Source organism: Molothrus ater, chromosome 1 (assembly GCF_012460135.2).
Source record: "Molothrus ater isolate BHLD 08-10-18 breed brown headed cowbird chromosome 1, BPBGC_Mater_1.1, whole genome shotgun sequence".
Lineage (NCBI taxonomy): Eukaryota > Metazoa > Chordata > Aves > Passeriformes > Icteridae > Molothrus > Molothrus ater.
In genome coordinates, this window is record NC_050478.2 from 80,799,176 (window position 1) to 80,823,433 (window position 24,258).

Genomic DNA, 24,258 nt, shown 5'->3' on the forward strand with positions numbered 1-24,258 from the left:
TCGTTCACAAACCAGATAAATATTCAGGAACACTGGTGAAAGTTCCTCATCTGTTATGCCAGTTATTAACTTACTTTCAGAGTGTGCTTTTAAGGAGATTCCGTCTGAGCTAAATGTTGTTCAGGTGCCAGAACTTTTCAAATCAGCCACTTTTTCTTTCCTACAGAAAGTCTGTTACTGAGCCAGTTTCTCACAGTTGGGCTGGTTGTGAAGTCTTACTGCACTTTGTATTAAGAAATGTTGTGGTTGACATTCAGCATCTCTGCAGCAGAACTGCTGTGATCTATCAGGAGCCCACACCTGCTGCCAGGGAGCAGATCCAGCTCTGCAGAGCAGCCTTGCAATTACAGCAGGGGCTCCAAGCAGCAGCCAGCAAATGACTTTACTAGCACTTGGGAGCTTGAGCTAGAAGTTGTTTTTCCTAAGGATTCCAGCAAAAGATCCCTTGTGCTTGGCTTCTGTGCAGGGTATTTAGCACTCAGATTTCAATCTTAATTGTCATGTTTCTGAGGGAAACTCCCAGTAGTATTTCTGTGCCTTCAGCATATTAACAAAAATGCCTGCCGATGCTTTGGTCTCTATTTGTGGGATGCAGTCTCTCAGCAATATCAAATGGGTTTCCGCATCATTCCATGACCAAACTATTAAATTATCATGGAAAAGGAGAACCTGGATATATTAGAATACTTTTGGATTTTTATTTTTACAGAGAATATGAAAGTTGACTTAAACATCCCATATTGAGAAGAATCAAATCTCGTTTCTCCAAACAGTATTTGTTTACTTACAATCTTTTTACCATATAATTTATTTTTAAAAACATAGTGGCAGGGGTAATGCTTCTTGGAAAAGATTACTTTTCCAGTTTCTTGGTTTCCATTTATATTTGTAGTCTGAAGTTGTTCTGAGAGGTTTGTTTTTTATGTATAAGTCATAATTTGATGTTGCATTAAATCATGAGCTAACTAGTTGTTTAGACTTTCGTGTTTTTGCATATGTTCTATTGCTATGACTGTATTTTTTGCATAGATGTATGTGATCTCTATGTTCTTAACTTTGAATGGAATAAGGATAGCATGTGGCTTATCAGGTCTTGAGTTATATCTGACTATAGATATACATATACCAGTTCTTACTAAAACACCAGCACAAAAATGCATTGAAGTGTTTAATCACCATGAGTTTGAGCTCCAGCTTGATTCAGAGATTATGGGGTTTTCACTCTGACTGCTCCAATAAACTGGGCAACCCATTGGGCATAGCAGTTGCATGACCTCTGATAAACTACTCCAGAAGATGCAACTTGATGCAGTAAGATCTCCAGAATAAGCATTCCTAGAGTCTTCTCTAAGAATCCTTCATCTGATGTCTGCTAGACTAATACTCAGACCCAAAATTCATCTTCTAACTGGAATGAACTGAATATTTTCAATACCAGTTTCTCCTCAGTTTTAAGTTTAAAATGTGATTGCAAGATAATTTTCACTGTATTTCCATTTTTTATATGCAAGGGTGAAAAACCTCAACCTGCAAAAAGACTTGCTCAGTCTGGTGTAGCTCTTTTTGTCTTTCTACGAGTCTTCTAATATAACCAAATAGTTATCTGAAAATGGGGACACAAAATGCTTAATTTAAATGCCTCAGAGCTTTAAAAGCAAGAAGAAGATAAGATATGAATGAAAGTGATTAAAAGATGTTCAACACTGATTAGTTCTTTATTTCATACCTCTCACAAGAGTCAGTCTGTGGATGGTAAACAGTTGGGTTGGACTGTTGGGTTGTTGTGTGGATCCTGCTTTTTGACATTGGCCACTGGTGAGTCCAGTCCCTTACCTTCCTGTGAGCAGGTGATGGCAATGCAAATTCTCCAGGGGTCAGTCAAGGCACCTCTGAGGCTATTGCAGAGTTGCTTCTTGTGCTCAGAAACCCAGTTCAGTCAGGGCTTTCAGAGTATTCTATAAGTTTCTTACAGTAGCCCTAAAGGCATGTCATGAATAGACACTTGGAAAATAATGTTCAGAATCATGTGGTGAAAAGGTGGCTCTGTAATGGAAGGTGTATCAGGTAAAGGATTTATGCTATTGTCATTCTCCCTTGCAAAGTCAAGGCAATAGATCATCTTCTCAGATCCCACATAAATCTAGCTCCAGGTTATCCTCAGCAAAAACAGTGAGGAGTGAATTACCAATGCCCTTTTGTAATTGCAAATTTCTTAATTAAGAAGGTTACAAGGAGGTGTGTAGAATGCCATCCTCAGCATGTAGCAGACTGCACTGCTTGTGAGAATAAATTGTAGCATGTCAGTAGAAAATTTTTGGTTCATGTGGTTGGTATTCAGTCTCAATTAGATAAAATGCATTGTTCTGGGGTGGAAGAGGATTATCTCACTCTTTAAAACTGTGAGCAGTATAAACTTGGAAGAAGGCATCAGGCTCACTGGGCAATGCTTCTGCCTTGACTTAAATTTTGCTTGCTTCTGTCTTGACTTAAAATCATTTTAGGAGAAGGTGTAATAGGCGTTTTAGCCTGGTGATCCCATCATCCTCTTACTCTGAAGGTTTCATTTTCCAGTTAGAGAAATCAGAGAGAAAGAGGGCTTAAAGAATTTTTCTAGGCTCAACTGTTGCTGCATACCATGATGTTAATGTGAGTTTACTTTAAATTAGCAAGAACCTGAAGTGAATAGAAAATAGCTTTGACATACATGTTTTTAAGCATTTTGCTAGATGGGGCTCTTATGTTTGCTTGTTTTGTATTCTTTTCTGCTTTTCAGTTCATGACTACTTCTTGAAACCCAAAATATTCTTTTGCTGCCATCAAAATACTCTCTTCTACTTCACTTTTAAAACAGGACTTCTTTACAAAGTTACAGCCTCTTGTCTTGCATAAGAACTAAACTGAACCTTAAAGGGGGAAAGATTTGCATTCTGATTCTCTGCTTTTATACCATGCATATCATCTACACCTGTCTAGATAAATGTTTAAAAAAAAAGGCAACTGTATTGTTGTTCTTACTGACAAAGCCAGCAAAATGCTAGGTATTTCAAGAATAGTAGATGTGCCATTAAAGCTTTCCAAGAGCAAGAACACATAGAAAAGCAATATAAATATCCTTATGAAGGTCATTATTCCTTTAAATATGGAATTCCTTTTCATTATGACATTCAGAACAGAATTCAAACAAAGACTCTTTTCCCTTTAAAGTAACAATTCTTAATGAAAAATGAATATTATTAAAATGAACATTTTTCTTATTTCTGGGGGTTTTTTGTCTGTAGCTGAAGTTGGTCTGCCTCATGCAGATCATGTTAATAGGGTTTCTTTTACTAGTATACTGATCAAAGTTTTATATTAAACTGTGTAACTACCTTTGCAGATAGTTAGCATATAAAATAATTTAAACATGAAATGGTATAACTGAAACAGTCTCCCTATAGAGGTAATTAATTTTAAAGGGAAATCCAAAAATGCATGTTGATTCCTGACTGCTCTGTCAAAGCACAGAATGCTAAGGAAAATCTTGAGCAAGTAGTGTTCTTGCTGATTGTGTTTATAAATAACTGAGTCTGTGTTCCTAAGGCCTTCCTTCAGCTTTTTCCTCCCACAACACTCACTTGGATTTTTTGTAGTGTTTGTATTTGTAACCTATATACAATGATGATGAGGGTAGTAATTATTCTCTTTTGGTTGAAAACTTTTGATAGATATAAAATCAAAACTCAGTTTTGCCACTCAAGGATAGATATGATGCCAGGACTACTGTCCTTTGGGAAGGAGAGTAGGGAGGAGTAGGATTGGATTCTACAGAAGAGGATGCATGTTGGCAAGGGGAGGGGCATGATGGGGCAGCTTCTTTGTCCAGCTACTGCTGGGAGGGTGCTGAGCTAAAATAAAGACACTGGTTCTTCAGAATAGCAAATTGTCCTCCAGCTTCCCCCAGCAGTAAGAGCTGCCCGGCAGCAGCCGGCACTTGGCACAGCACTGAAGTCACCTGTGCTTTTCCAGCAAATACATAAATATGGGAATGGAAAGCAGTATGTCTTTTGCTCCTAACAATTTCTTGCCTGCCTTCTGTGTGGCACAATTGCAGTGACCTTGATCTTTGCAGATGTGCTTAGAAAACTTTGGCTCTTGATTTCTCTTCTTTTTCTTTGGCACATTCTGAGTTGCAACAGAAGGGATTTTGGTTTTTTTAAACTCCAGTAAATGTCCTTGTTAGTTGCACCATTGAGCTTGCTGTTTCCATGTAAAAAATACAGTATTCTCTAGCTTTGTATAGCTAAATATTTGGAAAATATAACATTACTTGCAGAAAATACTACTGTATCATGTTTTGCTTGTAGTACCAAGAAGCCTAGACTGTTACTTCCATTACAGTGATGATCACAGGGTGGAGGTTTTGTTCTCTCAATGTGTATCTATCAACAGTGAAAGTTTTAGTGTAGAACCTGTTTTCTGCTATTGGTTTTTATTAATTTTACTTAGAAGAAAGATATCTGAAGACCAAGCCCTAAAAAATTCCTTCATTCCATGTGTGCTTCACAGCCTATGTAGGCCTAGATCATAACCAGCTGCTCAGACTTTAGGCAGAGCTCTGAGAAATTTCCAGTGCTCCTGTGTCTACGTGTTTCATATTTAAAGCTGTATTCCCACTGCAAAAGTTTGCATGTGTCATTCAGCCCCATCTACAATGTAGTCTGTTTTATTTTGGACAGAAACAGCTAAATTGAATGCACCAATGCTGTGAAATATATTGGCTTGGATTGGGTTTTTTTAAACAAAAAACATTCAAAACTTGTTTTGAATGAAGTGTTAATTTTTAGTGATTTTACTTTTTGTAGGAGTTCTCTGGAATCTATCCTCCTGTGATGCACTGAAAATGCCAATCATCCAGGATGCCCTTGCAGTGTTGACCAATGCAGTGATCATCCCTCACTCCGGATGGGAAAACTCTCCGCTCCAGGATGATCATAAAATACAGCTCCATTCATCACAGGTGCTGCGCAATGCCACTGGGTGCCTAAGGTGAGTACTTCAAAACCTGTGCTTCGCCTTTATCATCTTGCTCTTGTTTGAATTGGTATTCCTCATTCTTAGTCATCTGTGAACTAAATAATTGGTTTGTCCATCAAGAAAGATGATGACTTTCAGTGATGTAAACCTAAAGATGGAAATTAATTAGAATACAAGCTTCAGGTCATTCAAAAATAATCTTTAGAAGAGCTGTTGGGATATTCTGTTTTTCTTTTCTTAGATGTTTTCATCCAAGCTTGTATATTACATCTATTTTCTCTCTTGTAGATTTGTCTTGTTTCCCCATTTGCTAAAATAAAGTCAATATGTTCTCACTATTACATCAAATTTAATCAATACAAAAACAATTAAGATGTTCACAAAAAGTAACGTGTCTTAAAGGTTCCAGATGCCATTGCTGGAGTTGTGATAAATATATAAGTAGATTTTTTATGCTCTGGGGAGATGAGAATTTCAATGAGAGATCAATCAATTTAACATTTATCAACCAAAAGACTTAAATAAATCCTTAACAAATATGAGAACTATTTATGTTTGTGTTTCTATGCCAAACTTGTATATGCAATGCAAAGGTGCATTTATATAAATATGTGCAATTTGATCTGTCCATTCCTAAAAGTCACTGTAGTTGTGAGAATGAAAGTAGAATCAGTAAGAAGAGTTTCAGTTTTGACAAAATCTTACTAAAGGATAGAGTCATAGCAATTTCTGAATTCCAATGCATATCATTTTCGTGAAATGTTTTAAGATAATAGGCAGGTTCTTTTTAAGTGTAGATTTTTTTTCTCCAGGTATATTGGAGGAAATAATCTGTAGTCCATCCCATAGATATGAAAATAGATTAGTTAATATTTTTACATACATTACAGAAAATAACATAGTGAATAGTAGGTGTCAGTAAGGCAATCTATGTTGTAGGCTGCATCCAAAGCAGATATACATTAAAGAGCTAAATAAAAAAGAAAAGTGATAGGAGGCAAAGTAAAATAGCAATATTTTTTATTTATCTGTAGCAAGCACCTTTTTGTGTTTGTGCTCTTTCATCAAATGAAATGTCTCCCTTTCCAAAGTTATATTTGAAAAGTTTAAGGGAAAAAGCATTAAATATTACTGACAGTTTGAATGCAATCAAAAGAGAATGAAAGATAGAAGATAATAACTTCCATATTGCAAATATGGAATTAAATGCAGTATTGCAGTATTGGACTTCAAGCCAGGTGTGATTATGTGAATACCAGCTATCTTGGGGTATGTGACTGAAGCCAGGAGTTTTTACCTGAGTTGTTTTGACGTTTTTTTTTAAAGAGTTTATGATATAATTGTGTTGCATTGAATTCAAATCACTACCAAAAAGGTTGCCATAATGTCTAGGAGGTGACAGAAGGTGTTACATGAAGACCTTTACTACATTAAAAGTCTCACATTTCCAGTATTTAATGTGTCTCAGTTAAAGAGCTGCCTCTGAAAGAAACTTCTGGTACAAATTTGGGACTTCACAGTGTCCCCTCTCTGAGTGAGCATATCTGGTGTTGCTCTCCCCTCATCATAAGTTCCATCTTCCTGTTAATTTTTCTCAACTGCTTCTCAGCGACCAATGCTCATCCCTGATCCCGCAAACTTCAGTTTTTCCTACCTCTTAGTTGATGGACTCATTGCACACTGGTCTTGAAATCTTTCTTCTTTCTCTTTTTTCCCTTGTGAGTGTGTGTGCACGCCCATTTGCAAACTGATGTGAGCTTACAGTAGCCTGCAGCCCGGGTGAGCCTGAGGACTGGGGCCACGGCAGAAGGGTACGTTGCCTATGGAACACACACGGCTTTGCAGCAAGGCTTCCTACCCAGCGCTTGACGGGCTGCTCCCATGGCAGAATGGCTTCTGGGCAGCTCGTGCTAAATAAGCTCATATCTGCCTGCAAAAGACTGTGCATATTAAAGCTCCTGAATCCTTTCCAGGTAGCTGTAGCAGCAGCTCAAACTGCTGTCCTGAGCAGCTTGGTCTTCCTTCTAAGCCCAGGCCTTTCAATCATAATACGCTTTTTAATATCTTTCTGGTATCAAACCCTCACTATTTCCCAAATGCATCTTTCTATCCTCTCTAGTGGCTTCAGATATTTTTTTGGCCTCCATCCATCTTCCTTAGATAGTTCCATCCCACTGAGTCTGTGTGGATGCTCTTTGGCAGAGCATGAACATTTGGAGAGGGTTGAAACTTACTTCTGCTTCACACCAGTGGTAACTTCTCTTGCTTACTTTTCCCCACTGTTGAACATATCTCTCTCTATGCAAAATATCAAATCTGAGATTGTGCAAGAGAGAAAAGTGCAAGCTCACCCCTGAGAAGGAGTTGGTTTCTTCTGTTAAATTCATGTAATATACGGGACTGTAGACTGGAGAAAACAGCAGGTGTCAGAATAAAAAGATTAGAAAATTATGTGAAGATGGTTGGAGTCTTGCTCTGTTCAGGTGAAATACCCACCACCCTCAATAAACTGAACAGCTTTCACACTTTCCACTTGGGTCTAGTTACAAGACCTGTAGTTCCATTTCAAGATCTCAGTGGACAAGGGAGGTAAATCAAGATGTAGTGTGGATGCTGGCTGAGGTTGTGCTATGCTTATCTGCTAAATGGAGTCCATTGGCATCTTCCAGGGAGAATTTCTTCTAAGACTCTGGTTTGGTTGTCCTCTGCTGTTTTCTTTTTCTGTTTTTGATAGAGCTCATTTTGAGGGGATGCAGTTAAAGTTCACTTGCATCGGGATTACCAGTGACAATGCTCAGTATCAGAGGAAGAGTAGTGGTGCTCAGGATACTTGACAAATTCTGAATACCTAATGTTGGCAAATTTTTGAGACTTGAGGTTGTATTACATAGATTTAAAGCTAACACATATGCCAGGAGAATTTGGGTTTGAGGGTTTTTTCAGTCTTCTGTGACTTTGGTTGTCTGGTGTATTCACTGCTGAAAACTTAAATAATAACTGAGAGGTGACGTACAATAATCCACCCCATATAACTGCTAGTGAATAGTGTACAGTGACCATTATACAGGAATAGTCAGATCTTTGTTTTATGTTTTTGTCACAGCAGTATATGAATTATTATTCTTTCTGCTGATCTTTGTTTTCTCAGTTTCTTGATGAGAATTTCTTAAAATCTTTCAAAAATTTGGTTATTAGCTACAATTTTTAGTACTCATGCTTACTCATTATCTTTCTTAACAACATTCTTATGTCTGTAACTCCAGTCACCCAGTAATGCAGCTGAAATCACATAAAAAGCAGCAGCAATAGCAGACCTTCTCCTGTTATTTTCTCTTTTCCTTAAAGATGCTATTTACAAACTACACTTTGCATACTTTTCTGATTTAAAAAAATAAAGTATTTTAATGCAATATTGTACAAATTAATTTTAAACAAATTAATAACTGTAACACTTTGAAATTGTTTAGATAATTCAGCATTATGGCTATCACTTACAAATTTAATCTAAATATTCAGCTTTCATAAATTGCCAGACCTCAGTGTGACATGTTGGAGTAATCACCCAATTTAGTTGCCTCCCCACTGAGATACTAGTACCTTACCTCATTAAGCTCTGGTAAAGTTAGACTTCTTTTTTTCCTTTTGTATTTTAGCTGTGACTCTTTTAGTTGTGTTAGGGAAATATTGTATCTTTGATTTATAATTTCTGATTCATTTAAACAAGTTAGGGATAGTCAGGTGAAAACTGAATTTGTAATCCCAGTTGTTAATGGGAGAGGGTTTGCAATCCCCAATCTGAAATTTAAAAATCAGCAAGAGAGACATTGAATAATGTCGTCTTAACCTGAAACATCAAGGTTACTTATCACAAAACTATAAATCCCTGTCCAGAGATTTATTTGAAAAAAATTGCAGACAAAAAAATTTTCAAAAATTTTTGTCTCATGCAATCTAGAACCTTGTTTTTTCTATTAATTTAAAATGAATTTAAGTTAAATGAATACAATCTGAGGACTTAAAAGAATTTTAAGACTTCACTATTTTAAAATCCTAATGTGGGTTTAGACACAGAATTGTTAATTATTTTTCTTTCTTCCATGTTTTACTTAATCTATAATCATACACTGAAAGTAGAGGGGCAATTGTGAAAATCAAAGACTTGTTAAAATATTTTTCTTTACCCCATTAGTAGAAATTGTATGGGAGTATCATTCTAGAGGTTATTCATTTAGAAAGCTCCATATCTTTCCAAGCTTCATACTTCATACTTTCTTACTTGTAAACCTTTAACAAAATACCTTATTAATTTCAATTATTTTTCAACTGCAAGCTCTCAAAGTAGAAGAGCAAGGGGGAAAAGTGCTTTTAAAACATGACTTGAATAACTGACTCAGTAGTATTTTCTGGATAGATCAACTTTTGGAAGGAACAAATTGCCTTGTTAAAACAATTTTTGTTAGCTGTGAAATCTGAATATCAAATGTTTTCAACTGGTTTGCGGCTGAGTGATGTATCTCACAGAGATTTACATCCAATGCATTTTTCTCACTGTCTTATATCTTCTCCTGTTCTCTTCTAAACATCCAAAATCTATTGACTCCTGTCCTTAGGAACTTCTGTACTCTGTTTTCAGTAGAGCATGCTGCATACTGACAAAATAAGACATGGGAGCAGCATCAAATAAATGACTCAGTCTGTATTATTGGTCATCTGTTCTGTCTAGAGAAATATATATGTACACACATGTATGTGAAGCATGTTTGAGACTAAAGTGATACATGTATGTATGGATGTGCAAGGGTGTGGGTGTGCTTGTGTTGTATGCATTCAGATATAGACAGGATGATTATGGAAGCCAAGATAACTTTCTGTCTTCAAGCTCTGAATATCTGCTCTTGAGTATAGATGCAGCTGGCTTCTTACAGTAGTACCAGGACTGTTGTTGCTGATTTTGTGATTCTCCTCCTGTTAACAGAGCAGTCATGTTTTGTCCATCTCTGTTGATGCTGCGGTGGAAGATTTTAGAGATTATAGAGATTTTGGATTTACCAACCCATCTCAGTCCTTTCCATGCTTTTCTAAAACCTGCAGCTTTTCTCAGGCTCTGACCATGTAATTTTGTCCACGGAATGCCCATTCGTTTGAGTTTTGTCCTAACTTTGCATTCTGACAGGTTTCTTTCTGTCAGAAAGAAACCTGTCAGAATGCAAAGTTAGGACAAAACTCAAATGAATTGTGTATTTCCACAGACAGCCTTCTCAAGGGAGGGACTGTTACTACAAGCAGTTCCCACAAGCTAAAATGGAAAAAAGCAAAGGAAATAAAAAAGTCAGTCTGCAGGAAAATGTGTATATCACCTTTTCAAGAATCTAGGTTCCAGCCTAGAAGAGAGTCACAAACCAATTGAGAGGTCAGAACAATTGCATCCCAGTTAAGCCTAAAGTTTTGAAGGTGAATTTCTGCAAAATATTAAAGAGATTGTTCCTTCCTAAATGCTGCAATTGTTCAGAAATGTAGCTGAAATAAAAGTCTAATGTTAAGACTCAGAGGAAGAGAGACATTTTAGTAGGAATAGATCAGTGTCCTCTGATTACTGCTGTAATATTTTTATTCAGAAGATACTCAAGGGAAAAGTACCAACAGAATTAAATGTGTAGTTGTGTCAGATATTTAAGCACCCCACTTTTTCTTCACAGTGTAGTTATTCCTAATTTGCATATTCATGAACTAATTTATAAGGTTTATACAAGGTCATACTGTATTAATTATAGCAGTGGCATTCAAATAGCACTCTCAAGTATAATGCTTCTAATGCTTCTTCAGCATTCCTGGTAAAAGCATTATTTCAACACATCAAATTGATGCTTCAAATTCTGTATAGCTCTGGAAGTTTGTTCTGGGCTCAAGCTAATGAAAATCTTAAGCAGAAATTTTGATTTTAAGCTGATATTATGGAATGCTCTTTGTTTCCTTTTTTGGTCTAAAAAATAATACAACATAATTCCAGCCACTTTTTACTTTCTGTACTTAAAAACATAGCAGCTTTGGTGGCATACCTCCTTCCTGCATCATTTTATCTGATAAAAGAGATGCTGGGCTGCTCTGCAAAAATCTGCTTTCAAACACAGAACAAACTCCCAATGTATTGATTTTGCACAGAGTTAGCCAAAACGTGACCTGTCAACATACATCTTCAAAATACTGTGTAAGTGGTTCCTGGGCAAACAAGGAAACTCACTCATGGGTCAGTGGGGCTTCATGTGTGGATACCAAATAGAAATACTGGACTTGTTTGTTGAGTGTAGAACCTAGCTGAAATTTAGGTTTTATTCTTCAACTGACATATTTTATTCTCTTTAACATGAATGTATGTGGATTATTTCAGGGAAAAAATCCACAGTTTAACTGGGTGTCATACAATTAGAAGTATTTACTTATTGCTATGGCAGGAGTGTGTTCTTCCTGTATTTAAGTAATTTACTGTTTCTGGAAATTATAGACCTACATTTGAAAAGAATGGATATGCCTTTTGCATCTTAGGATATTCTTAGGCTCAGCAACAGTGATAAAATTATAAAGTGTTGCTTCTAAGGCTGAATGGCTTATGATGTACCCTAGCCTTAAATGTGGGGGGTGTTGAATATCTCAACTATATTTTGAAGGACTGACTGTTTTTCCAGATTTTGATGATTTTAATTCCTTTCAGGTTGAATGCCTACTCTTAAGTAGTGCCTAATGTGAAAATTAAGTGTCCATTCTTATTTGCATAGTTAGGTAGTGTTAATTTACATTTCCTTCTGCCAGCGGTTTAAGCCTTGTGGATGTGAATGCTTTGAAGAAAGCAGGTTTTTTTGTGAAATGGCTTCAACTTTGTTGTTTGGGGTTTTTGTAATTTCAAAACAGTTTCTGTGTATGCAGTAACAAGTGTTAGCTTGGCAGACACTGTAATAAAGTATGATTTGAGTCTTAGTGTCCTGCTGGCTTGATTTTAGCTGACGCTTAAGCACAGCTGACAATAACAGGTCTCCTTCTCACTGGCCAGCTGCAGAATTGTGTATCACAGTAGCACAGATGTTTTCTTTTTTGGGAAGAGCCCCCTAAGCCTGTGTGGTACCACGTGTATTTTAGAGCTCATCCATGCAGTCACTGTGTGGGAAGATAAAGCGATGGAGCCAATTTTTTCATGGCTGTCTGGGCCCATTGAGAAGAATAACCAGGAGTGTCACTGGGAATCAAGGTGTTCCTCTGTTGTGGCTTTGCTGACCATCAAAAATCCTAAATGGTCCTTTTTGAATGGGTACTTTGACAAACTCATATAGTCTGGCTCCACAGAAAATATTATTTGTCTCAGCATGAGAGAAAAGCTGATTGTGACAATTCTGTGGTACTACTCATGGTCACAGTGATTGATGATAGAGGATGATGTTTTATTTACCCAAGAAAGATGAGAAACACAGTCATTCAGAGTTTGTATGCCCACTCAATTTCACCAGCGATAATAAAATAACACTCAGTAAGTTTGGGTTCTTTGGTGCTCATTGCATGGTTTCTATATTGACTAGATTTTCTCTTCCTAAAACTATTTGCATTACTAGGCAATATGGAAAAGGAACATGTGAAAACCTGTGACTCTGAATAGTGAAGGAAAGCAGGTTGTACTTCTGCAACTTTCCCTCTTTGTCTCTTGATGAATGTCTTAAAATCTGAATAAACTTTGCCTAGGAATGGGAGGATCATTTGGTTTCTGCTCAGTCTGAGGATTTGCAGCAGAGAGATGTTTTTGAAGTACACTGAGCTTGCTTCAGCCTTCTGAGTAAGCCAGCCAGCATCACAGAGTAAACATTTTATCAGCTCCTTTCGAATGCTGTGGGCATGTGAACTGTTGGGCTTCAGGCACAGGAGTAATTAATGCCAGCAACCCAAGTTGAGGCAGTGCTCAAATCTCCTGAGAGATGCTTTGATGGCATTCCCCATATCTGCAAGTTGGTGAGCTACTGAGAGCTGGTGAGAAATGCTCTCCAGCAGTTAAGTGTAGCACTGAAGCCCCAAGAGCTGCAGTCCCTACTAATCGCATTCACAAACTTTGCAACTTTTTTCTGTTTGAGAAATATTTTCCCAAAAACTCTCCTGATGAAGTAAGTAAATAAAAATACAGCTCCTGAGGGGTGTGATGAAACATGCAGACTGCCATTGTCTGATCTGAACCCTGAAAAGCAGATGATCATTTCAGAATATCATATTTTGTGAAACTTTGTCTAGTGAGTGTTGAGATTGTGTTCTTGTTATCATCACTGCAAATCTCCATAGAGGAGTTTTAGCACTTTGGAAGATTTTTTTTTGTTGATCTCTTTTGATGAAGAGAGGGCAGTCTGGTAAGAACACATTGAGAAATGGAGATAAAGACCACTACTTGCAATAAAATGGATTCCCCCCCTTTCTGAGAGAATTAGTAAAGTGGACAGGTAATTTGAGGGTAAATTGATGCTTCTGTAAAGACTGAGGTAAAAAGCAAGTGATGTTTTTCAGTAATTCAATTCTATTTCATTGATTTTATCCAATTTGAATATTTCTGTGGTCATAATACAAACACACAAGTGAAGTGAGATGGTTTAAAGCTTAGGCAAGATGGTGCTGATTTCCAGCTACACTGACCCATACAGCCTTGCAAGCACTGCCTCAGAAAGGCAACAGCAGCACAAAAGGAGAGAATTTTGTGTTCTGCAAGCAAAGTCTGTGCTAATTTCTGTCTAATATGGAAAACAGGGTGGCACACTGCCCTCTTCAAAAATTAGAGATACTGAGGAGTTTGTATTTCAGGTGTTTATTTCCAGCTGTCTTCCCTAAATTAGCTTCATATACAGTATTTTCAACATCTTTATTACTGGTGGGACAGTTTTCTTGGGAAAGAAAGAATACATTCAGTAAAAAAAAAAATTAAGAATCCAGTATTTTAAATGCATACACCTGTACTATGAAAACATTTACCATCTGCCTGAAAGATGTCGTTTTACCAGAGCATATAGTGACAAGGAGGAATGGTTTAAAACTGAGAGTAGGTTTAGATTATATGTTAGAAGGAAAGTCTTTACTGTGAGGGTGGTAAGGCACTGGAACTAGTTGTCCAGAAAAATTGTGTATGCCCCATTCCTGGAAGTGTTCAAGGCCAGGCTAGATGGGGATTTGAGCAACCTGGGATAGTGGAAAATGTCCCTACCCATGGCAGGGAGGCTGCAGCCAGATGGTCTATAAGGCCCCTTCCAACCCAGACCATTTTATGATTCTATAATAGTATTTTTAGCGAGGATTGCACACTCCATGCAGACAATTTCTGTGACAAAGTACTTTTGAAGTATTTGTCCTAGTGCAGCTTTTTTACATTCACAGCTCATTTCTTTTTGTCATGTAGTCATTTATTGCAGTTAGTTGGTTCCAGCTTCAGTGTTTCCTCTTGAAGGACAGTAGTATTGTGAAACACCTCCTCTTCTCCCCCTGCTGTCATTCATCCATCTTTGTATTGGATTTACTGTGCACAAAAGAACAATATTTGGAAAGTGTTTAAAAAAGATTGTTGTGAGAGGGCACAATATAGGTATTGTGCCCACACAAATTTGAGTTTAGGGGTTTTTTTAATCCCCTAATGAAGTAAAAATACCCACTAGAATGGATAATAAAAATAGTTATTTACAAAAAACCTACTTAATTCCCTGTATTCACTTTATGTAATTGATTTGTGCTGAGGAGGTTTTTTAGTTGACCAGTCAAATTGATTGACTCTGGTTGATTTTGATACCTGCTGTGTTTACTTGCCAGACTTCATGTTAAAAAGGAGTGTCTTCTAATCAATGCAAATATAAGAAAATGCACAATGTTGTTTGCACTCATGGTAGTTATTTAGGCATGAGAGTCAGCTGCCTGTGCTCGTGGTCTGACTGCACAGGTGGGCACTTGCAGTCAGTGAGGAGAGAGACCTACAGACCTACAGCTGCTTGGCCTTGGGCACAGCTTATCGCCTCAGAAGTATCTAAGTTTCATAAACCCACAGGAATAAGGACTATCTTATTTTTAGTTAACAAACTAAAGTGGGAGGTCATCCTTTTTATAGCCCATGTAATAAAGGGAGCAGAGCAGGGAGTAGTGTTTCTGTTTGCATTCACCAACAGCATGACCAAAACCAAACATTTGTGAGTTAGGATGAATATTTGCTGTGCACAGCAGAAGGATCAGCTGGGACACATTTAAGAGAAGAACCAACAGAGACAAGTTAAGTAAGGAGGGTGCAGATTTATTAATTTAACATTAAGGATGGTGATGTAGCTGGGGTGGTATCTTCTGTGCTGGCTATCAATCTGCTTTGGGAACAGTGTAGTCCTCCTTAGCCCACTCTTAGATGGAACCGTGTCACCCTTCCCCGTCACTAGGTTGCAGAGGTTATTGAGGACACCTGGTCCACACACAAGGCATAGGATCCACCAGCAAAATCAGCAGGAGTGTGGCTGCCACTGGAATCACCAGCACTGAAACAGGGAAGAGGGAAATTCACATAAATTATACCATTTTCGGATCTGAAATTTTATACAGAAATGACATGGGAGTTTTTAATTGTTTTTACAAGAACAATGTATTTGCTTTTCTTGTTTCCCTTACCTTTTAGAGAATTGGTAGTTTTGTTTTTACCTTCACCTAGGTTATAGAATAATCAGCTAAAAGAGTCCTTGGGCACTGAATTACTCAAAGATTTCCAAGATTTTTTTATTATTATTCTATTTGCGCTTTAGTAAAAAAAAAAATGGAGAACATAAATAGGCAGTATTTCCACCTTGAAGGATTTCAGGAAAACAAATTGTCTTCCTTTGATTATAAAAGCAATTTATGACTTGTTTTAGGTGTCTTATTTAACTAGACACCTGAATGATGTACTAGTTGTTTAGAGGCATACTAGTGCTGTATGTATGTCACATTTGTGTATACAAAGATGATCTGTAAATAATCAGGTTTTTTTACAATTGTTTCCCCTGAATATGTAAGTACTTTAAGCACTTTTCTAGTATTATTATCTGTAATGAAAATGCATAATTACTTGCTAATAAAACAGGAAGACGTGTGCATCTCTAGAGGGGATTGTATGTATTTATATATTTTTCTTTTTTTGTACTCTTCGGTCTGAATAATGAGGTTGGTAGAATTTGTTTTGAGGCAGTGGGAAGTGATTGCATTAGCACAAATATTTTACTGGAGAATCATGGCTCCACATATCATGAAACACCATGGGAAGCATTAACTGATTAATTATCCCCCATAATTCTCCAACATATCTCTGTCTAAATTATAATGCTTACAGTGTCACTTCTGCTGGGGTTACATTTTGCCTGACCTTATGGCAGACATGCAGTGTAATTACTAAATAGGGGCTAATTTATATAAACAAATGCTAGTTTTTCATAGCATGAGCCCTATCATTATGTTTTATTGCTAGTGGATGGGATATGTAGTCAGCCATTCTTCAACGGTTTGGGTAGACCATTATAGTAAATTATCTTTATACTATAAACTAAAAAAGATTAGAGTTTACAAAGTGAAAGTAGCATAACCCTTAGATACTATTTATATTTCCTCCCCTATAAATATGTGAGAGCTTCAACTATCGTACTTTAGCAAAGAAAATATATTTTACTTTGTGTGAGGGTACTTCAGGTATTTTCCATTTAGTACAGTTTGGGGGATTCTAATGCAAGCCACGGCTTGTATCAGATGTAATAGATTTTTAAAAATATGCAGGAACTGGAGATTTTAAATACTGTGGTAACGGTCATGTACTGACCTTCATCTATCAAAAATTTCTGAGGTAGCTGCCATACAGTAAAAGTAATTGATTTCCATTGTTCCTTATAATCTAAATTACCCTCATAGCCCCCATTCTTAAATCAAGTGCAGGAATGTGTTATGAGGATAGCAGTGAAACTACCCACCCGTTTACTTCTTGGTTTCAAATAGTACTAATAATAACATTTCCTTCTTTCTTTCCTTACTTCTTACTCTTAGATAAGGCAAGAAAGGAGATTGATCATGTTTATAGTGACATCTGAATACCTGGAGTTTTTACTGCTGCAGACACGCAGCAGTATTGGGAATGGGTCTCTTGGCAGGCATCTAAGCTTCTTCATGCTTTTCCTGTTTAATCATTTCACATTTACTCTTCTCTACTGGAGGTCTGTCCTTGTGCTGTTCATTCTTTCAAGTTCATGTATTCAGTAAGAAACAAATAATTAATCAATTTTATCAATAATAAATATTCATTCATGCTTAGAATCTGCAATGAGAAACAGAATATTTCCAGAAGATGCCATTTGGGAGTTTGCTCTGCTTTTTTCATAGTTAGTGTGAAATGAAGTTAGGGACTTCAGCACAGCTCCTGCTACTGTCTCACCTGAAGTAGTACTGCTGTTGCAGTCCTTGATACCCAGGCAGGAAAAGGAATGATGTTGGCAGTGCAAGTAGAAGGTAACTTGCAGCACTGGGTACGTGTGCCCTGCAGCAGGATCACATCAGCCAGCAGTACAGACTATTGCATCTGATATCAACCTCCTGTGGTTGTTTACTATACATTTAGGTTGTTATTCTCAACTCTAGTGGCATTCTTCTAAGTTTGAGTTTGGTTGTTAAACATACCTGCCCAGGTATTTGATCATTCCTCCTCCTGACCGCAGCATCAGGGTATCCATGGCAGTCACACACTCACTGGACTTGGAATCCTTTGTGAATCTATTTCAGAGGAGAAAGTGTGCACAAATTTAAAAAAAAAAACCCAAAAACAAAACGAACCCCAAACCAAACAAAGAAACAAAAAAATCCCTCAAACCACCAAACAAAAAGCAATCAGCTTGCTGGAAGCTTGGAAGCAAATCATGCTGCTATACAGGAAGATTGGAAATTATAGTAGAACCACTTACTTGGGTAAACAGAAAGTCTCCTGAAGCACAAGAAGAAACCAGAATGGAAACCAGAACAACAAATGCAGCTTTTCATATTCCTTTAAAGGAATATGAGAAGCTGCATTTGGAGATAAAATGAGGAAGATCAAAGACCAGCGGGAGGTAACTTGGGATATAAAGGGTCACAGCAGGGGATTTTACAAGCATATGTATCCTAAAAGGAGAAGGAAGTTGAGAAAATATAAGTCCATTAATGCATGGGGAAGAAAAAATTAGTGATGGATAAAAGGGAAAAGACTGAAGACACCTGTTGTGCCACAGTTTTATCAAGCAAATCCTGCTCCTGGACTCCTGTAAATCTCAGTGTGTTTTAAGAAGGGCAAGAAGAAGCAGGCATGGGCATCAACAGGATAAGAGCTATTTGGAGAATATATATATATATATATGTGTGTGTATATATATATATATATACATACATACATGTATGTATGTATTTGGATCTATGACACTGGATGGAATTTACATAAGGGTACTGCAAAAAAAGCTGATTGGTGCAGTTGTGAGGCATCTGTCACACTGTTGTTTTGGGAAGGTGACTAGAGAACTGAGAACTAGAGAAAGGCTAAAAATTAATCTGGTTTTGAGGAGAACAGAAATAGTCTAAGGATCACCTTTATCTCAAAACTCAGAGAAAACACGGACTATGACTTTTTAGAATCCATTTGAAAGCATATGATGGAGGAACAGTCAGCATGGATTTATCACTGGCAAATCATGTTTAGTGAGCATGATTGCCTTGTGTGATAAAGTGTTTGTCCACGTGGATGAAAGGAGAGCGCTGATGGAATATACTATTCCTTTGTTGTTTTATTAGCACAGGCTATAAATCCTGACTAAAGCAGCACACTTTTGAAAAGGATTTTGGGTTTATAGAGGACACCAATCCAAAAATGAGCCAATAATGTATTTTCCTCCTGTATATGGTAGACTGGGATACATCTGTGACTAGCAGGTGTATGGAAGATTATCTCCCTTTTCTTGGTACTGCTGTGGACATCTGAGCAACACTGTTTTCATCTTTGGGCCTACTCCATTCAATAAGAATTCTCAGAATCTGGAGAGGGTGCAGGGAAGAGGTCACATGTTTCAGTTTGGGAAGTTCAGATTGGACATTGCACTTCACCAGGTAGGCAATGCAATGCTGGAACAGAGAGTTGGTGGAATGTCCATCATTGGATCACTTCAGGGCTCTCCAGCAAAATCGCTGACCTTATCTGGTCTTGATAATCCTTCCATAGGCAGCAGGCTGGACTCTGATGGCTTCCCGATGGTTCTTCCAACCAACAGCTCTAAGATTGATTACATGAGTGACTCCAGAGTTTCAAGTCAGGCCCCTGGAAAACTGGGAATACATAAAGTACAAGCTCTGAGACAAAATCTGGAATAGAACAAAATTCCCTTACCTCCTTTCTCATGTCAGGGCCATTATTCATCTTCCCTTGCATTGATCATGGAGCACTTGCTGACAGAGGTGAGCAGGCTAATGGAAAACAACCCCAACAAACCCTTCTAAGCGAAACTGGCATTCACATCAAATAAATCCATTGTGTGTGGTGGATTCCCACACACACACAGCGAGTCCTACAGGGGTGAAAAGTGACAGCGTAGACAACATATCACAACCATTCTGTAAAAGGGGTTGAATGAAGGATGCAGAGGCTAACTTAACTTAGGAATTATGTGAGTTCTCAGTGCTTGACTTTCTAACTGTACTGTTCTGTAAAGCATGTTACAACAATGAGCTGATTAGCAATTGCAAGTATGTTACTTTCAAATGTCAGCCAAACAGCTCAAGAAAGATTTGTACTTGAAAATCTTTTTTCAATTATGGTCACATAGGCTAATGAGTGTTAATTTGGGTTCTCTTAATAGATAAGAAAATAAGTGGTATTTTGATGGTACTTTAAATTTATATGTACAGTTACAATATTGGACATTTTTAATTAATGTTAATTTAAATAGACACTTTCGGAATTGCAGTTGCAAGCTGGTTTTCATATTCTTTACATCAAGATGAAACTGCAGAGAAAAAGTATTGACCATTACATTCACAGTGTCTTGCCGTTTGTTAGTATCTAAATTCTTCAAGTTAAATCCCCTTGAAATTGCAACCAAACTTGAAAGCTCTATGCAAAATATTAATACTACAATTTTTGAAGAACTGGACATCGAGGAAACACAGTAGATTTTTTTTTTGTTAATCACTTTACCTAACTAATACAACTGTGGGACATTTAGGTCTTATTTTTCAATGTCATTCATACTTCCATATTTTTCTGGAGTTGTGTGAATTTGTATACTGAAGTATTTCCGGAATTCTCTGTTGTTTGTTCAGGGTAACTCCATCATTGGTCTAAATAAATAAAGATGGTTGCACTTAATCTTTAAAGTAAACTTTGAGAGTTTATGCTTGTTACTGCTGTTATTTCTGGTGTTATAGTAGTGATCAGCTTCTCAGGCATTGCTATTTTTTTTGGCTGTCATGTTTTGTTCAGTTAACAGGGCAGATTTGTAAATCAAGTTTACAGCCTAGCAGACTGCCTGAATCTTCTGAGGCAGGTTATAGTGCCAGTTTTCAAGTGGACTTCGGGTTATAAATGTGTAAATTGAAGACCCAGGTGATATAATTTTTATTTGGGGAGAGAGGGTAGGAGGTGTATTGAACGTCATGACATGACTCCTAAGAGGCTATAACAGATAGCAAAGACAGGTGTATGAGGTTTTGCTGCCTGAATTAGGAATGTTTAACAGCTCAGTTTAATTAGGCATGTTTTGAGAAAATATTTCATGGTGTGGATTGAATTTCAGGCATTCACCAAAATCATGTGGGTGGCTTTAGCTGCAGCCATCACAGCAGTACCACTGGTCACAGCAGTACCACCGGCTCACGTGGTATTTGGAGAAGCCCAGCACACCCCCAAAAATGTGGGGAAACACTGAATCTGTGTTTTCTATCTGCCAGGGTGCTGCTTTCCATGGAGATTCTCAAGAGAACAGATGACATGGATGACAGTGGTGTTGTGTGGCTTAATACCATGATGCTGAAGGCAACATTTTAGGTAAAATGGTGAGGCAAGAGTGAAGATATATTTGGTGAGAATCAGGCAGATTAAGCAGATAAAATTGAAGCTGGATATGGATTACTTCTTGTCTGTTGTAACCAAGAGTTTTATCATAGGGACTTCACTGCACTGTGGAATAGCATCAAGCAAAGAACTGCAGAATAGTTGTTTCTCAGTAATTCTTCCAGTGAATACTCTCAGGGTAGACCCTGTGTCACCAGAGGAAGTTAGTGCAGGATAAATACTGCACATGAAATACAGATAACTTTTCCAAAGCCTCCTCCAGTAGAAGAGTTAGTGCAGTGTCTGAATGTCCCTGAAGTGTTCAGTGGCACCCATTGGTGCCTAGGGGTGTTTCTGGAGCACATGTGCAATTCTTCCCTTCCTCTAAACCCTGGTGTGGTTTTATATGACCAAGAAGTTCCTAGAGCTGTGATCAGAGACACACTTAGCAGCTGCCAGAGCCCAAGGATACAGGGAGTGGTGCTTGTGCCCAGCAAAGCCCAATCACTGTCTGATTCTGATTGCAGTAGGGAAGAGAGAGTGAGCCCCAGCTGGGGCCCCTCCAATACCTCTGCCTCACATGGTGGATAAGGAATTGGCTGGATGGATGCACACAGAGAGTTGTGGTCAATAGCTCTATCTTTAGGGGGAGACTGCTGATGAGTGGTGCCCCTCAAGGCTCTATCTTGAGGCCGGTGCTCTTCGCTAGCAGTGATCAAGTGCACCTTCAGTGAATTTGCCGGTGACACGAAGCTGAGCAGTGCAGGTGACACAAGAGAAGGAAGGGGTCTCATTCAGGGGGACATGGACAATCTTGAGAAGTGGGCCCATGAGAACCTCATGAAGCTCAACAAGTCAAACTGCAAGGTGCCACACCTGGGTCAGGGCAATCACAGAGGTGAGTGCAGGCTGGGAGAGCCACTGAGAGCAGCCTTGCCAAGAAACACTTGGGAGTTCTGGTGGATGAAATGCTGGACATGAGCCAAGAGCGTGTGCTTACACCTCAGTGATGTCCTGGGCTGCATCAAAAGCAGCGTAGCCAGGAGGTCGAGGGAGGTGGCTCTCCAGCACTACTCTACTCTCCTGAGAGAGCAGCTGGAGTGCTGCATCCAGCTCTGGGGCCCCCAAAATCAGAAGGTCATGGACCTGTTGGAGCAAGTCCAGTGGAGGGACATGGAGACAATCTGCTCTGGGCAGAAAGATAACTCAAGAACAAGGAACTGGAACATTGCAATACTCAATTTATACACATACTATCTTGATGGAGTGTCATTTTACCAGAGCCACCTGCTAAAAGAGGAAGAAAAAATGCTCTCATATTTGGTACTGACATATTTATTTCAGCAAGGTTTTGGCAATGGAAATCTCCTCTGAGCTGGGAAATAAGTACTAAGCTTCCTAAAGTTCTATTAAATAATTTGCAGTCTTTATACCTAATACAGGAAATTTTACTGTAATTCAGGGAATTGTGTTTGCAGTGTTTCAGAGGAAGCTATGTTTTCGAGTAACTGACAATTAACTGAGAATGGTAAAATAATAATTACAAAATTAGAATGAGTGTTTATTCATAAAAGAACAGGCACCTTTATAAGCTGTAATTATCTTTTTGCTAATTTGGTCTGACTGGCAAACGAAGCATACAGAGGATGATTCTTTTCCCGTGCATAGCTCCACTGCAGTGAGAGCACTGTTAGAGGTGAGGTTTGTTGTAAAAGCAGGTCCCATGGCAGCAGGTACTGATGGTGCTGAGTATCTCTTGCTCAGGGAATTCTTATTGACAACTGAAAAGTAAAAACAACTGCAGAAATTCCTCAGCGTAGGAATAATTAACTAGTGACTGAGGCTGAAGTTTGTCACAGCACCAGTAACTTTGTACTTGAAACCAACTCTCAACTTTTTCTGGTTATTCAGTTTGCATAATTTTTTCCCCCACTGTTTTTTTTATTGTTTGTGAATTGTGGGTTTCTAGAACACAATGCATTCTGTCTCTTGGCCCAAGAAACATGTATCTATGCACATGTCCTCTTATTTAAGGTGAAACTTAATGGAAATAAGATGAACAAAGGTGCATCATGAGAGAAAGGAGACAATGATTCTGCAGAAAACTTTACTCAATCAGATACATACAGCTCCTGCAAACTATATTTTGGGGAAGAGGAAGGGTGAGGGTGAGGTGTCCTCTTCTTTCATGGCATACAAATGTTTTGGTGCAATTTATAGGAAGAGTCAGGATGAGACAAATACAGTAATGTGTTAAATGCATGTCTTTGCAGATGGGAGAGGGAAATATCTGAAGCATAATAGTGTATTTCATGGCCAAGCAAATAACAAAGTAGAGAGTCTGATACACATGCTGGAGTTTTGCAAGCATTTTAAGGCACCAATGCAAAGTTTGAATTTGGCATTTAGTTTAGCAGGAATGAGCAAATTGATTCAAAGGGTATCTGTTAAAATGAAAAGGGAAGAATTTAATCTCTGACAATAAGTAATATCTGCCTCCTGAGCAGTTCCTGTGACATACAAGAGAGCCAGGCATCAAAGCAGGGCAGTGTAGGGTCTTGTAAGAAGTTGGTTCTGGCAGTAGATCCAGGTTGTCAGATGCCATCCCTGGGGTATCAGCCAAAGGGGTGCAGAGCATTGACAGTAACACTGTCAATAGGAGAGTTTGTTCATTGTTCTGTATGGCATGGACTAAGTGGGGGTAAGTAGAGTTGTGGTAGAGTGATCCCCTTCTTTTTTACAGGTTGGCCCTGAGATTGGCTCAGTTGCTGAGAGCATGGTGCTAAGCAGCAGTGATGCACAGGGACTCATTAGGCTGAAGGGCACCCTAGAGGGTCAGTTCTTTCACCATCCCTCAGTGTGCACATAAAGCTGTTTGGAGATGGGATGATGTGACATAATTTGAGGTAGGATGCACACTGGCAATTTCAGGTGAACTGTCATAAAAACAGGACACAAGCATACATATTTATTTCTTATGCTGAAGGCACATTTGGACAAAGCATAAGAATTGTAATTTATTATGCATCCCATTATATGTTTTAAACAATTAGGCAATTTATGATAATGAGATTTTTTAACAGGTATTTAGCTCAAAAATTCATAGCAATCTGAGATGCTATTACTGGGAAACAGCATAGATACCTTGATGTCTTTAATGGAGTTAAAGCATAAAGAAAAGAAAATTGAGG

General features: G+C 38.1%; 1 protein-coding gene across 7 annotated transcripts in view; it reads left to right on the forward strand.

Moving 5' to 3' along the window:
• Positions 1–24,258, forward strand: part of CTNND2 (catenin delta 2) — a 637,277-nt gene that overhangs the window by 505,948 nt on the left and 107,071 nt on the right. For all 7 annotated transcript variants that reach the window (XM_054516522.1, XM_036404384.2, XM_036404386.2 and 4 more), the window contains one exon: positions 4,842–5,025. In XM_054516522.1, the coding sequence (XP_054372497.1) occupies positions 4,842–5,025 (184 nt within the window). The remainder of the gene's footprint in view (positions 1–4,841; positions 5,026–24,258) is intronic.